General features: G+C 37.2%; 1 protein-coding gene across 3 annotated transcripts in view; it reads right to left on the reverse strand.

Annotated features, from left to right (window-relative positions):
- The window catches only part of atp10d (ATPase phospholipid transporting 10D), a 37,442-nt gene that overhangs the window by 3,281 nt on the left and 17,928 nt on the right, over positions 1-16,233 (reverse strand). For all 3 annotated transcript variants that reach the window (XM_051916146.1, XM_051916149.1, XM_051916148.1), the window contains 13 exons: positions 15,163-15,377; positions 14,801-14,977; positions 11,764-12,400; positions 7,447-7,550; positions 7,168-7,294; positions 6,901-7,085; positions 5,335-5,605; positions 5,175-5,251; positions 3,232-3,357; positions 2,918-3,118; positions 2,720-2,800; positions 1,571-1,675; positions 578-765 (listed from right to left, as the gene is read on the reverse strand). In XM_051916146.1, coding sequence (XP_051772106.1) covers positions 578-765; positions 1,571-1,675; positions 2,720-2,800; positions 2,918-3,118; positions 3,232-3,357; positions 5,175-5,251; positions 5,335-5,605; positions 6,901-7,085; positions 7,168-7,294; positions 7,447-7,550; positions 11,764-12,400; positions 14,801-14,977; positions 15,163-15,377 — 2,494 coding nt within the window. The remainder of the gene's footprint in view (positions 1-577; positions 766-1,570; positions 1,676-2,719; positions 2,801-2,917; positions 3,119-3,231; positions 3,358-5,174; positions 5,252-5,334; positions 5,606-6,900; positions 7,086-7,167; positions 7,295-7,446; positions 7,551-11,763; positions 12,401-14,800; positions 14,978-15,162; positions 15,378-16,233) is intronic.

The raw sequence follows: 16,233 nt of genomic DNA on the forward strand, positions 1-16,233 counted from the left end.
TGGATAAATGTGGATGGAAACACTTTCTTCAGCTTCATACTTGTTGGTCCTATTCACTGCCATTATAAAGCTCGGATGCATCAGGATATTTATTAATATTTCTCTGATTGTGCTCATCAGAAAGAAGAAAGTCATATACACCTAGGATGGCTTGAGGGCGAGTAAAGCTTGAGGTAATTTTCATTTGAAAGTGAACTAATCCTTTAAATTCTTCACTTTTAACAATTCAAGTCCTCAAGCTGTTATTTTGGTGGAATACTGCTGAAAAGCTGTAAACTTCTGTGCACAAAATGTTGGAAATTATGCGATTTTGTAAATAAAGAACCCTGTTTGGGAAACCCTGGTTTATGACGCCCAGTTTTTTTCTATAACCATTTAAAAAGCCTGCAAGTGTGTGACGCCTAGTGTTTTAAAATCTGTTCAGATTTTAAAAGTCATGTACTGCATTCCAGCCTTTAACATAAAATTTTGTAGTCAGGTAACTAGGTTTTGAAACAGTGTTACAGTCTGTTATTGTATCATGTGAATGAACTAATTCAGGTGTGTGTGTGTGTGTAAGTGTGTGTGTGTGTAATACCTAGGTAGCAGGGCCAGGACTGTGGTTAGTCCACATACTAAATAGTAGAGCGACTCAGACATCATTTTAGTCTCAATGCCGTAGGGGTTTGTAGGAGAGTTGCATGTCACACATGTAATGCTGAACAACAGGACAAAGGCATAATAGAACAGGACACTGAAGAGCAGCAATGTAGCGTGTATCCATGTCTGAAAAAAATAAAAACATTTTTTTAAAAATCATGCATTAGCATAAGATACAGAGCCAGTCCATAAATAAAGACATCAATGATAGTGGTATGGTTTGCAAATTTTGTTACAAGAATAACTCAGTGCTTCGTTGTTAATGCGTTTTTATGCAAAACGCAATTTCTCTGTGCACACCGAATGTGAAGCTGCTGAATGATTTAAGATAATGTTTGCAGCCAATTGGGAGATATATGTCAATGTACAATTATGTAGGGCAAAACCTCAGATTTACACTACCTTATTCTAAATTTCCAATTATTCCAAAAGTTTGGAATAATTATGACTTTTAACTGTTTTTGAAAGAAGTCTCTTCTGCTCACCAAGGCTGCATTTATTTGATCAAAATTACAGCAAAAATTGTGAAATATTATTACAATTTAAAACAGCTGTTTTCTATGTGAATATATAGTAAACTGTAATGTATTCCTGTGATCAAAGCTGAATTTTCAGCATCATTACTCCAGTCTTCAGTGTCACATGATCCTTCAGAAATCATTCTGATATGCTGATTTGCTGCGCAAGAAACATTTATTATTATTATTATCAATGTTGAAAACAGTTGTGCTGCTTAATAAATGCATCCTTTGGGAAAGAGACTTCTTTCAAAAAACCTTAATTTATTCCAAACCTTTGCCTAGTAGTGTATAAGAGATCTTATTGTAACACATGGTGAGGAGATAGTGTGGCATGGATTGCAATAACTATTCTAAAGATTTACTTTACATATTACACTGCATTACAGATGATAAATTTGTGATTGGCTTACCACTGTGCGACTCTCTATGACTTGATGCAGGAGGATAATGAAGAGAGCAGAGGCATTGATTGGAGAGCCAAACGAAAATACTCCAATATCAGACCCTGCATACGCCTTCATAACATACAAATACAATATGAATTGTTATATGTGAGCACGGCTCTGAAAAGTATATTTGAATCATATTACTTGAATCTTTTTAGGCATTTAAATGATTAATTATATTTCAAACATTCAGTTCTTAACATTTAAAGGATTAATTCACTTCAGAATTCAAATTTCCTGATAATTTACTCACCCCCATGTCATCCAAGATGTTCACGTCTTTCTCTCTTCAGTCGAAAAGAAATGAAGGTTTTTAAGGAAAACATTCCCAGGTTTTTCTCCATATAGTGGATTTCACTGGGGTTCAACGGGATGAAGGTCCAAATTGCAGTTTCAGTGCAGCTTCAAAGGGCTCTACACTATCCCAGACAAAGAATAAGGGTCTTATCTAGCGAAACGATCGGTTATTTCTAAAAAAAATAAAAATTATATACTTTTTAACCACAAATGCTCATCTTGCACTGCTCTGCGATGCACCACACATTACGTAATCATGTTGGAAAGGTCACGCGTGACGTAGGTGGAAGTACCGATCCAGTGTCTACAAAGCGAACGTGCAAAGACTAAGTCAAATATTTTTCACCCTGACCTTTCCAGCATGATTACGTAATGCATGGCGCATCGCAGAGCAGTGCAAGATGAGCATTTGTGGTTAAAAAGTATATAATTTTTTTTTTTTTTTAGAAAATGACCAATTGTTTCTCTAGATAAGACCCTTATTCCTCGTCTGGGATCATGTAGAGCTCTTTGAAGCTGCACTGAAACTGCAATTTGGACCTTCAACCCATTAGTAACTGTTGAAGTCCACTATATGGAGAAAAATCCTGGAATGTTTTCCTCAAAAACCTTCATTTCTTTTCGACTGAAGAAAGAAAGACATGAAAAATGCACATTTTCTATTTAAATGCACATTTAAGAAACTTTACACACTTTTTGTTTTTGTTCACAGTGGCACACCTAAGATCTCATGTGTCATTTGGGAACAATGCAAAAAACTCAAATGAGTTCAAATAAGGAACACTTAGTAAAGTGAAGAATTTCAGAATGACTTACAAAGTAAGGTATGAAGAAACACACTAGGCTTTGATAAAACGCATCGAGAATGGTCAGCCAGAACGTTGATGGAAGATAGGCCTGAAAACACACATCACATGACCACACATAAGCCATCACTATATTCATAACATGCAAAACAGCTCATGCGCTGAACACAACAGAAAGGCAGAATGACATGTGAGACAAGATGACCACCTGCGAGTTTTGTCCAGACTTGTAGAGATCAGGCAGTTCTAGGAGTGTCTCCGCAGACACATCTTTGTCCAGCACGCCATATACGAGCGGAGGTACGGAAGTGAAGAGAAGGTTGAAGAAGATTAAAACCCACGAGTTGGTCATCGTGCTGCCTGAAAAGCCACAGAAAAACTGGTACCAGAACAACAGGTTCACATACATCTACATGAAAAAGGAAAAAAAAGAAAAAAAGAAAAAGAGGAACAGGTCAGGACCGCATTGATTCATACGATAAGGGCTGCATGAGGAACAGTGTAAATGTGTACATTACTCACCACATTCTTGTAGAAGAAATAGAGGATCATGTTAGCCAACCGTGTGTAGCACCAATGACCGTGAACCAAAATTAGCTTTCTCAGGAACTTAAATCTGGAGATGGCAAAGTCACTGGACATCACTGCCTATATATACACAGGGAGAAGATAACATAAACATTTTGAATCTGTTCTGTTAAATGAACTACAAGGTTTTAACAATAATGTGAAATCTAATGTTTTTTCAGTAAAAAAATCGTATTAATTCTATATTAATTTATAGAAATAAATGATCCAACGTGTAAAAAACTAAAGCATAAAAAAATATAAAGCAGAACAACTTTTTTTAACATTGATAATAACCACTGAGCACCATATCACCATTAGAATGATTTCTGAAGGATCACTGAAGACTAGAGTAATGGCTACTGAAAATTCAAATTTACTTTCATTTTATTTTTTCAGTCATAATTTGGCTAGCGTTACATTATATGATCGTGCTCTTATTCACGCAAATGCTTTTAAACCATTCAAAAGCCACAAGAAAAACGAGAACGCGCTGTCTGTGAATGTCGTGTCTGCGTGACACACACATGACAAAGATGCGCGCCAGTATTGAGTTCTTTCGCGCTTGAACAAACAATAACACACAGAATTATGCCAAAATGCCAGTTTTGTCGAGTATCCTCATAAGAGCAGTCTTAAATGAGTTAAATAATGTCTTAAAAGACCTTAAAGAGTTGTGAGAAAATGAGATGCGCATCAGATTCGGCAGCGGCAGCTCTTAAAGTCACAGCAGCCTAATAAACCAGTTGCTGTGATGCCTGACATTAATGTTAATCAAAGAACAAAGGTAACAGAAAATTTTAGCTTTAATAAGGATTAATCTATATTTAATTTATAATTTAAGTAAAGTGTTTGATAACTTTATTCAATTTCTGTATATCTGATAGACATGTCACAGGTAAATACAACATTTATTATTATGGGTTTATGTGAAGATTGTCTTAAGTTCACTTAAATTAAAAGTTGTTATTTTTTAAAGCCTAATAAATGCTGAAATTGACAGCTTTTAGTTATATTGTAATGTTGAATGTCTATAAATAATGTTTAAAAAAAATCAATTTCATGGAGACATCAGTGCCAGTATTAGTATCAGTGATACTGGCCTTCATTCATAAAAAGATGCCATTATACAAACAAATACTTAAAATATACTGTCTTTAAGCTGTTTCTACATTAATTTGGAGAGTAACTGTGAAATTATTACAATATAAAAATATTAAAAACTCCAATGTTTTTAATCATGATTAATTACAGCAAAAATTTGATTATTTAATTTTTTAAATCAATTGACAGCACTAATTATATATATATATATATATATATATATATATATATATATATATATAATTTATTTCCCTCCCCCCATATGTTGCTGGGTTTGGGGAAAGGGGATTTGCCTGTTTGTCTCGCACTGTTTTAAGTACTACTTTTTCGTTTTATTGTTTGTCGCCCTGTCTCATTGTATACCAATTGCAATATAAAGTCTGTAAAAAAAAGATGTGAAAATTCAGCTTTGCCATCACCGGAATGAATTGCATTTATATAATAAATTTAAAACAGAAAACAGTTCTTTTAAATTGTAATAATATTTCACAATATTAATGTTTTCACTGTATTTTTGATGAAATAAATGCAGACTTGGTGAGCATAAGTAAGCATTTGACTGCTTTCAAAAGCTTTAAAAAAATCCTACCAAACCCAAACTTTTAAACGGTAGTGTAATTAGTCAAAATTCATCAGAATTATTCAAAACATTTAAGGAATAGTTTCATCTTTCTATCAATCCAATTGAACATCCTATGGAATGTGGTCATGGTCAGTCAAATTCACCCCCATTAATTGCACGGTAGTGAATTCTTAAATCCTGAATTTTGCCCAACCCTGGTTTCTGCGTGTACCTGCATGCCCTCCTGGCCTGAGATGCCAATGCCAACATCTGCCATCTGAATCATACTGACATCATTGGCTCCATCACCTGAACATGAGCATCACGCATTTTAGTTTAAACAACATTCTACATTGACATTCAACCATATACCTTTCAATGTACTTACTCACCTATAGCCAGGGTCATGACCTTCAGCTGATCTCTGACGAGCCGTACCACCTGACTCTTCTGCAGGGGGGTGGATCTGCAGCATATGACTGAGCGACAGCAGCATGCGAGTTCCAGGAACGACCCCTGTAACTCCTTCTGCAGAGCATAGTCCAGCGTACGCCCATCAATGACCAACACACAGTCAGAGCTACAATTATCTTCAGATGCGCCTCCCTTTGTGACCTGTCTGATCTCATGTTGTAACTCATGAAATTGAGCCTCACAAGCCTCCTGAGGGACAAATCACACACACAAAAAATGTAATTCAGATTCAAGTTTTATATACAGCGCAGCATAAAGGACTGAACATACTGGCGTCTACCTTTGTTTTTTGTTGGCATTTTTGCCCTAGCTTTTGCATTTTTTCTAATAAAATATAATAAGTGCTGTCAAAATTAACGCGTTAACGCACACACTTTTTTCTGTTTAACACGTTAAAATATTTAACGCAATCCATTAGCTAGCATTGCATTATATGATCACTCTCTTATTCATTCAAATGCTTTTAAACCATTCAAGCATGACAAGACAAAAGAAAACGCAATACAGTAGTGGCGCGCTGGTGTTCTGACGAATAATGCTACCGATTAGATTGTGCTACCTATTAAATTGTGGGTAGGTTTATGGTAGGGGTATGCAAGGATGTTAATAAAGCCTCAAACCACATGAATACGATGCTGGTAGCAATCAGATAGGTAGCATTTTTCGCTGTCAAATCTGAGCGGGTAGCACAAATTGCGCTTGGACGGACAAAAACACACAAAATCATGCCAAAATGGCTGATTTGTCGAGTATCCTCGTAAGCTTAGTCTTAAATGAGTTAAATAAAGTCTTAAATGAACACAAAGAGTTGTGAGAAAATAGGATGCAGATCCGCATCATGTGCTGCAGGTCTTAAAGTGACAGCAGCCTAATAAACCTGCTACAGTCTGTTAATCAAGGAGCAAAACACAAAGAGAAAATCACTGACTGCTCTTGACTGAATAACTTTTGTAGCTTTAATAAAAATGAATCTATATTTTAATCTAAATTATGCAGTAAAGACTGTGAAGTGTTTGATAACAGCTTTGATTCTGGATATTTCCTACCTGTTAGATCAAATATTTAAAATATACTGTCTTTATGTTGTTTCTACATTAATTTGGGGATTAAATGTAAAATTATTACAATATAAAAACATATTAAAAACTTTAATGTTAGTTGGGATTAATTACAGAAAAAATGTGTGAGTGATTAGTTAATTTTTTAATCGATTGACAGCAGTAAATATAATATAATATAATATAATATAATATAATATAATATAATGCCTAGATGTTTGGAAAAGTCTAATATAAATAAATATCCTTTTGGAATTTACTTACAGATGTACTTTAACTTATTGCATATTATACAAAACAAATATTAAATTGACAATAGTGGACCGTGCTACTTATACCAGGGTGTAAATAGTCACTTTGTTTAAATCCTTTGCTAAAATCTTATTTTTTTTCTTTGAGTTTCTTTCTTCCACCACCTCTACTTACCTTGCTGTCACAATTGGCCATCAGTATGTGGTCTGTGGGTCTGAGGAGTTTGCAAGCAAAAGCAATATTAATAGCCGTCTCTTGTTTGTCCCCTGTGAGGACCCATACTTTAATCTTAGCTTCCTGCAGAGCCTCAATGGTCTCAGGCACTTCCTCCTGCAGGCGGTCTACTATACCCGTCGCCCCTGAAAGCCAAGAAAGAATTAGGCTAGGACAACCAATACACAACATCATTTCATTTTTGTCTTCATTGTCTTAATGTCTCACCCAATAATGTGAGATTAGTTTCCAGTCTCTCGGCAGATTCGAGCAGAAGCTCTTCTCTGTTTTCAATGCTGGTTTCTGCATACTCATGTCTCTTCAACCAGGCTTTGTATTCCTGCTCTTCCAACACCTGTCAATCATATGCCGACAATTTCCTTCAAGACTCAACCTTCATGTACTGGCATCTTAATGCATTCTATTGTCAGGTTACATTTGATGTGCTGTATGCAAATAAAAGATAATCAATGTTGCAAATAAGGGAAATGAGAGTGAAAGGAGTACTTTTTTAGCAACACAGAGAGTGCGCAGTCCCTCTCTTGCATACTGGTCCAGGTGTTTCTGCGTCCGCTCCATAACTTCCCTAGCGAAACCATCTTCAGCTGCACCTACATGCACACACAGTCAAAACAAAGACACTTGTGGGACAATATCGCATCCAAATATCCAAAAAGTAGGGCTGCACAACATGACATTATGGACTGGAGCATTTTTTAATCCTCAACAGTCTGTGATTACAATAAATACAGTACATTACTGTAATCTACTACACATACTCCAAACACTTGAAAGGATCATGACTTCACACTTGGTTCTTTTCAGAGGTCTCAAGGCACGGTCACATTACCGAAACATTTTAATGAAATTTCACAGCCAAAGAAGGTCCGCTGCCCATTGTCAATAGTGTAGCACTGCTTACTTAGAGGTCACTTCCAAACTAAGAAGCTTTATATTGGTCAATGTGGCGAAACTAAAGTGAAGTGATGTGTAGCTGGAACTGAGACTTGAACCTGCGACCTTCGGGTTACAAGTCAGACTCTATAACCATTAGGCCATAACTGCCATAACTACATGTTAAAAATAAAAATAAAAAAAATCAACAAATTTGAATCTGATGGGAAATCCTTGTGGGGAAATATTTAATCTAACACAAGGTTCTAGATTGCACCGATTCCAACTGAGATGATGACATTTCAATCACGGATTTTCGCTGTACAAAGGTAAATGTGACCCTGAGGGGCCATTCACACAGACTGCGTGGTAAAAACGAGAGTGGAACTGAAAGAAAAAAAAGAAAAAAAACATTTTTTTTAAAAAGTTGAACTTCAGTTCACTTGAGAGCCACATTTTAACCCTTGTGCGTCTTAAGGACATTTTTGTCTTTTTCAGTTTTGTTTTTTTTGATAATTTTGCCTGTTAATGTCAACAGCATAAATTTTGGCACATGTGTATTTCTATTACAATATTAAAGGAACACTCCACTTTTTTTGAAAATAGGCTCATTTTCCAACTCCCCTAGAGTTAAACAGTTGAGTTTTACCGTTTTCGAATCCATTCAGCCGATCTCCGGGTCTGGCGGTACCACTTTTAGCATAGCTTAGCATAGTTCATTGAATCTGATTAGACCGTTAGCATCTCGCTTAAAAAATGACCAAAGAGTTTCGATATTTTTCCTATATAAAACTTGACTCCAACCATGGAGACATTTGTGAGAGACGCTGCGTAATATCATTGCACCTGCTGCCACCCATGGTATTATTACCATTATTATTACGCCGGAATGAGAATATAGTTCCTAGCCATATCGGCCTAGAAAATCGTCGGTCTTAGTACACAATGTAACTTTAGAAGAGTCAAGTTTTAAATAGGAAAAATGTCTAAACTCTTTGGTCATTTTTGAGCGAGATGCTAATGGTCTAATCTGATTCAATGAACTATGCTAAGCTATGCTAAAAGTGGTACCGCCAGACCCTGGAGATCGGCTAAATGGATTTGAAAACGGTAAAACTCAACTGTTTAACTCTAGGGGAGTTGGAAAATGAGCCTATTTTCAAAAAAAGTGGAGTGTTCCTTTAATATTTCACCCTCATTTCCTTTAATACATCTTATTTTGAACTAGATACACAAAACAGTTACACTCAGGACCTTAAGGACAAAAATGTCCCCTTTGAAACCCATTAAAACTGCCATTTTGAATCCCAGGGCCATTTAACTATAAAATGATGCAGTCTTTGTTAATAGGCTTTCATTCTGTTGGCAATGCTTCAAAATGAACATTTTTACTATTTTTTACCAGATGATGCCATTTTCTCAGGTTTGGCCTATAAAGCACATACTCACTTTATTCCTGTTTTCTGCTTCTGCATATTATAGAGCCAATTGGATAAATTATGCAGCTATAATTGTGTGGGTGTGTTGGTGTGGATGTCAGAGTGTGGTTTGTATGTGTGTAATAAAAAATTGTGTGTGTGTAATATTTGAGAGAGAAAACTCTACTGTAATGCAAATCACAAATCCAACCACTGTGTGCACCAGTGGAGCTTTGCTGGCATCTAATGGGGAAAAAAAATTGACTAAACAATATCTTACTGAACCTCAACCTCAAATTTGGAACTTGTTTAGATTCATGGCTTTGATTTTTTTTTTTTTTTTTAGCAATTTTTGCGTTCAACATGTTTTATAAAATTATATTTTATATAAAAATTTGCTCATAAATCATTTTCAAAACCTCTATAACTTCCACAATAATCTACCAAGGGTCTTCTTTAAAATGGGACCAAACTTAAGTCTGTACAGCCAAGCTTCAAATTTTTATAACTTCTTTTAATTGATGCACAAGGGTTAAGAACTCTGTCATGTGAGAGACGCTGCAAAAGTCGAGAGATGCGAGCTTAACGATCAAACACGTCCATCTAGTGAATGTTTACATAGAAAAACAATGGAAAAGCAGCAATAATGCCTGTATGAATGGACCCTTAGAGAGGTTTGATCTTTTGTACACTTCTGGGCCAGCACAAAGAGGCGTTTTTAATCTTGATACAGTACGTAAGCAGAAGCAATATGAGATGTTAAAGTTTATCATAAGTCATTTCAAACTACATGTGATTTGTGCAGCACTACCAGCATGACCAATTGCAAACATTTAAGGCTAATTTATTTTTTCCCCTTTAAACACCAGTTTCAGAACACTAGCTTCCGGCGGACGACTGTACGCAGAATGCGCAAGTCGACCAAATGAGCAATCCTCTGACGCAATGTATGACGCAGGATGTAGGCGTATTGTAAGCTTAGACTCCTCTCGCGGTTTAAACAAATAGGGCTGTGCAACAAATTTAAGCTCCTCTTCTCTTATATTGAAATCCTCCAACATTTCTCTTTAAAAATTATCGTTTTAGATTTATAATCCATGACCAGTGATTTGTTTTGCTCTATCCTCAGCGCCTCCGCGTTCAACATTACATTGCGCGTCAGGTCAAAGGATACTCTTTCTGCCGCAAATCGACTTGCGCATTCTGCGTACGGTCCGCCAGAAGCTAGTTATTTGAATTTATAAAGTTTTAAATATGGATATTTTTCTTACAAAAACACATCGCTTCGCTTCAGAAGGCCTTTAATAACCCACTGGTGTCGTATGGATTACTTTTATTATGGATGGATGCATTATTTTTTACTTCAAAATGCGGCCCCCCATTCACAACCATTATAAACCTAAGGACTAAAGATATTTTTAAATATATCTCTGATTGTGTTCGCCTGAAAGAAGATAGTCATAAACACCTAGGATGGCTCGAGGGTGAGTAAACCATAGTTTACTTCAGAATTAAAATTTCCAGATAATTTACACACCCCCAGGTCATCCAAAATGTTTATGTCTTTCTTTCTTCAGTCAAAAAGAAATTAAGGTTTTGATGAAAACATTCCAGGATTTTTCTCCATATAGTGGACTTCAACGGTTACCAACAGTTTGAAGGTCCAAATTGCCATTTCAGTGCAGCTTCAAAGGGCTCTACACGATCCCAGCCAAGGAACAAGGGTCTTATCTAGCGTAATGATCTGTCTTTTTCCAAAAAAACAAAATAAAGATGTATGTACTTTTTAACCACAAATGCTCATCTTGCACTGTTCTGCGATGCGAATCCATGACTTTGCACATAACGTAGTCACGTTGGAAAGGTCACACATGACGTAGGCGGAATTTCCGACCCAGTGTCTACAAAGCGAACATGCAACGACTAAGTCAAACGGCCTTTATAAAAAAAAAGGTAAAACAACGATGTCGGACAATTTTGAAGTTGGAGGAGAAAATGAGATGGAGTTTTTCGCCCTACTGAGATACTTCCACCTATGTCACGCATGACCTTTCCAACATGATTACGTAATGCGTGGCGCATCGCAGAGCTAGTGCAAGATGAGCATTTGTGGTTAAAAAGTATATAAATTTTTATTTTCTTTAGAAAATGACCGATCTTTTAATCATCGTATTCAACCTATCATTTGATCATAACAAAGGTCTAGATAAGACCCTTATTCCTCGGTTGAGATTGTGTTGAGCCCTTAGAAGCTGCGTTGAAACTGCAATTTGGACCTTCAAACCATTGGTAACTGTTGAAGTCCACTATATGAAGAAAAATCCTGGAATGTTTTCCTCAAAAACCTTCATTTCTTTTTGACTGAAGAAAGAAAGACATGAACATCTTGGATGACATGGGGGTGAGTAAATCATCAGGAAATTTTAATTCTGAAGTGAACTAATCCTTTAACGCAACCTCTGGTGTGAACTAACTTTAATTAAACATACATGAAAGACATCACCTCACATACCTTCTTCAGCCAGCTCCATAATGACGTTATCAGCTCCTTTAGTGTAAACTACAACCTCTCCAGTGAGGGGATGGCGCACCACCACAGACATCCTCTTGCGGGCAGAATGAAATGGGAGTACGTGTAGCAGAGGGATGGACAGTGGCCCTGTGCCTGGAACAGCCACGAGGACTTGCTCTGGGGACCGGCCCAGCAGAGTGCATCCATAAGCCTTTGCTGCTTGCACCAATGCCGCCTCATCCGGGCTCTCCGCTTCGTACAGCAACTCTTCTGCCTCATCCTCATCATCGCTCTCACTCTCATCAGCAGAGTTATCTTTGGCCTGCTGTTTGTCTTCCACGTTCTCACCCCACGCCCCACTGGACAATAGTGCAGGAGTCACAGGGTTGGACGGAGTGCTTGAAGGGGTGCCAGAAGGCGTGATGGGTGACTGTGGGATCTTGATGGGTGTTTGCGGGTTGCTGTTAGGGAAGTAGGAAGCTGAACGACCCCGGGCGAAGAGTTTCTTGGTTAGGCTGGGAGGAGTGTCTGTGTTTTGATTAAGTGAATAGGGAAAGCGAGGCAGACTCAGCTTCTGAAACATGGCCTTCATCTCCTCTAGAGAGCGCAGGGGTGTGCGAACCACAGGCATCTGAACCTGATATTACATGAACAGATTCACAAATTTGCACAGAAATGCACATATCAGAAGTATCATTTTTGCAAGCCATTTATATGAATTATGCTTTCAGCAATGAAAAATGAGTGTAGCATTTTTAGCACAGCTTGAACCATGTTTGAGGTTAATTCAGTTTTGACAGTGGTTCACAAATTGACTGGCCCACTGGGAAAAGCCCTGGGCCTAAATCCATTGCTAAGGCCAGTCTTTTCCTGCAAGGTGATATCCATTGGATTGGAAGTGTGAAACATCCATTAAAAACGGGCACAGATTAAGATCAGTAAATCATTGTTTACCCTGCTCTAATGCTTAAAACATACTTCATGTGAATTTAAGGGTTAGTTCACCCAAAAATGAAAATTCTGTCATTAATTACTCAGACCAAGACTTTGAGCGGTTGAGACCAAGACAAGACCAAGACTTTTTAGGTTTGAGACCAAGATAAGACCAAGACATTGAGGGGCTGAGACCAAGACAAGACCAGACTTTGAGGGTTTGAGACCAAGACAAGACCAGACTTTGAGGGTTTGAGACCAAGATAAGACCAAGACTTTTTGGGTTTGAGACCAAGACAAGACCAAGACTTTTTGGGTTTGAGACCAAGACAAGACCAAGACTTTGAGGGTTTGAGACCAAGACAAGACCAAGACTTTTTAGGTTTGAGACCAAGATAAGACCAAGACTTTTTAGGTTTGAGACCAAGATAAGACCAAGACATTGAGGGGCTGAGACCAAGACAAGACCAGACTTTGAGGGTTTGAGACCAAGACAAGACCAGACTTTGAGGGTTTGAGACCAAGATAAGACCAAGACTTTTTGGGTTTGAGACCAAGACAAGACCAAGACTTTTTGGGTTTGAGACCAAGACAAGACCAAGACTTTTTGGGTTTGAGACCAAGACAAGACCAAGACTTTGAGGGTTTGAGACCAAGACAAGACCAAGACTTTGAGGGGTTGAGACCAAGATAAGACCAAGACTTTTTGGGTTTGAGACCAAGATAAGACCAAGACTTTGATGGTTTGAGACTGTGACAAGCAGGGTGGGGCAAGAGCCGTGAGAGAACGGTGCGTGATCGCTAAGAAGCATCACCTGCGCACTAATGTAACACAATTCGTATATACAGGAAGAAGGAGGCGGGAACCAGCAAACGTTCACAAACTTTAATAATCATCAAATAAATAAACAACAAAACAAAAGTAAAATGGCGGCAGTCCCTCACGGACGACTGCTGCACACACAAACATAATAAAACATAACATAAAGTCCAGGTTTGGTCCTCTCTCATCCTTCACTGTCGTCTCTCCTCCCTTTATGCTTCCGGAGCTCCTCCATGTGAGATACGAGACTGGTGCAGTGCGCAGATGATGCTCCTTAGCAATCACTCCACCGGCCTTGCACCGTTCTCTCACGGCTCTCGTTCCACCCTGCTTGTCAGAGAGACCAAGACTTTTTGGGTTTGAGACCAAGATAAGACCAAGATTTTCTGGGTTTGAGAACAAGACAAGACCAAGTCTTTGAGGCTTTGAGACCAAGACAAGACCAAGTCTTTGGGGGTTTGAGACCAAGATAAGACAGAAACTTTGAGGGTTTGAGACCAAGACAAGATCTAAACATTTATCAGCGAATTTAAACAGAAGCTCAACCGAACCTGCTCGATGCGTGAGAACAAACCACTTTGGTTCTTGCGGAAGCTCAAACGTGCTGCGAATGAACCTCACTGGTTCTCACATGTTAAGCAAACATGCTTGAGCTTCCGTTTACCACAACTGATGTGTGAGTTGATGAATATTTATATATGAATAAATGCCTAAATTAAAGCAGATCATCATATAAAGAAATTTTCTCTTCATTAAACCGTTCAATTCATATGGATTAGTTTTACGATCTCTTTATAAACGTTTTAAAGCGTCAAAGTGGTAGTTGAGTAGACTGTCAATGGAGGGACAGAAAACTCTCCGATTTCATTAAAAATATCTTTATTTGTGTTCCAAAGATGAACGAAAGTCTTACTGGTTTAGAACGACATGAGGGTGAGTAATTAATGACAGAATTTTCATTTTTGGGTAAACTCCCATGATGCCGTCTGAATGTGTGTCGTTGTAGTGCCGAAGCTTTAAGAGGGATGAATTCAAAGATACCTTCCTGAGATGGTTTACCATTCAAACTCGCAGTTAAAGAACAATTAAATCACCACTGCTAAAATATCAAAACAAAGTATTGTTTTTTTAATGAAGTACTAACATAAAGATCTAAATCAATTTAAGGTGTGTAAACTATAAAACAGTAAACTCTAGTAATCAATATCATATGTTAGGTGAGGTGTATGATAGCATGAGTTTGAGACTATCAGTTAAATATCAGTAAATCTTGGATCATACCACATGTCTTGGCTGAGTGGGTGAGGAAACGACTACGGTGTTGCAGACAGTGAGGGCGAGAAAGAAGTCTAGGATCTGAGAGATTTCAGCAGCTTCTTGTCGGAGAGAGGAACGCATGGGGGATGACAGTGAGCTCAGCTTCACCTGAAGCTGAGGGTCTGGAACAACAGCACATTCCTACAGGAAAAAATTATTTATGATTTATTTGTTTATGACAGTAAATAGTGTGTGTTACAGTGTGTTACTGTGAAATTAATGGATGACTAATACAGGGTGTAAAGAAATAAAGAAATAAACTAATAAAGACAAGGAAAAGTACACATGTACAGTAAACACCAAAGATAAGTCTTTCCTTTTCTCACCATGGTGCTGCTGAAGGCTCCAGGTGTGTGTCTGCGGAGCGTATCATGGACTGAGTGCGTGTCAGACTCTGCAGTGAGGGTATTGAGGGACACTGAACTCCGGTTGCAGCTGAGCGATTTACAGCTCAGTGACTTCCTGCTAGCTCGTGACCTCAGGGTGAGAGAGTGATCTGCGTCGCCAAGGCCCTGCGCCTCATACTGTTCCAGAGAAATCGCTGAAGAGTAATCAACAAACATGATCAAGATCAGGATGATAGCTACATATTTTCATGCATAAACTCCCATTTGTATGAAGTAGTAAAAAATAGTAAGTTTGATATTATAAAGACACTGTGATATTTTAAAGACAACTATATTATCGGTAAGATTTTTACTGTTTTTAAAAGTCTCTTATGCTCACCAAGGTTGCATTTATTTGATTAAAAAAAAATAAAAACAAAAAAACAACAGTAATATTGTGAAATATTATTACAATTTAAAATAACTGTTTTCTACTTAAAAATATTTTGAATTGCAATTTATTCCTGTGATGCAAAGCTGAATTTTCAGCATCATTACTCCAGTCTTCATTGTCACATGATCATTCAGAAATCATTCTAATATGCTGATTTGCTGCTCAAGAAACATTTATTATTATTATCAATGTTGAAAACAGTTGTGTACAATTTTTTTTTCAGGATTCTTTGATTAATGGAGTTCAAAAGAACAGCATTTATTTGAAATAGAATGCTTTTGTAACATTATACACTACTGTTTAAAAGTTTGGGGTAAGTTAGAATTTTTTTAAAATTTATTTATTTTAAAAGAAATTGAAGAAATTAATACTTTTATTCAGCAAGGATGCATTAAATTGATCAAAAGTGACAGTAACGACATTTATAATGTTACAAAATATTCTATTAATCAATTTATGAATATCTTAAGTTAGCTTAAAAAAAAAACATCAGATCAAAAGTAAGCGGGTCAATCTATTTAAAACTTTAATTGAAAATATTCATGTTTTATCCTTATAAATGGCACATCCAAAGAATCAATGAGGCGTATTTAAAGGCTGATTTGAAGTAAACTGAC

The sequence above is a fragment of the Ctenopharyngodon idella genome, chromosome 13, assembly GCF_019924925.1.
Source record: "Ctenopharyngodon idella isolate HZGC_01 chromosome 13, HZGC01, whole genome shotgun sequence".
Taxonomy (NCBI): domain Eukaryota; kingdom Metazoa; phylum Chordata; class Actinopteri; order Cypriniformes; family Xenocyprididae; genus Ctenopharyngodon; species Ctenopharyngodon idella.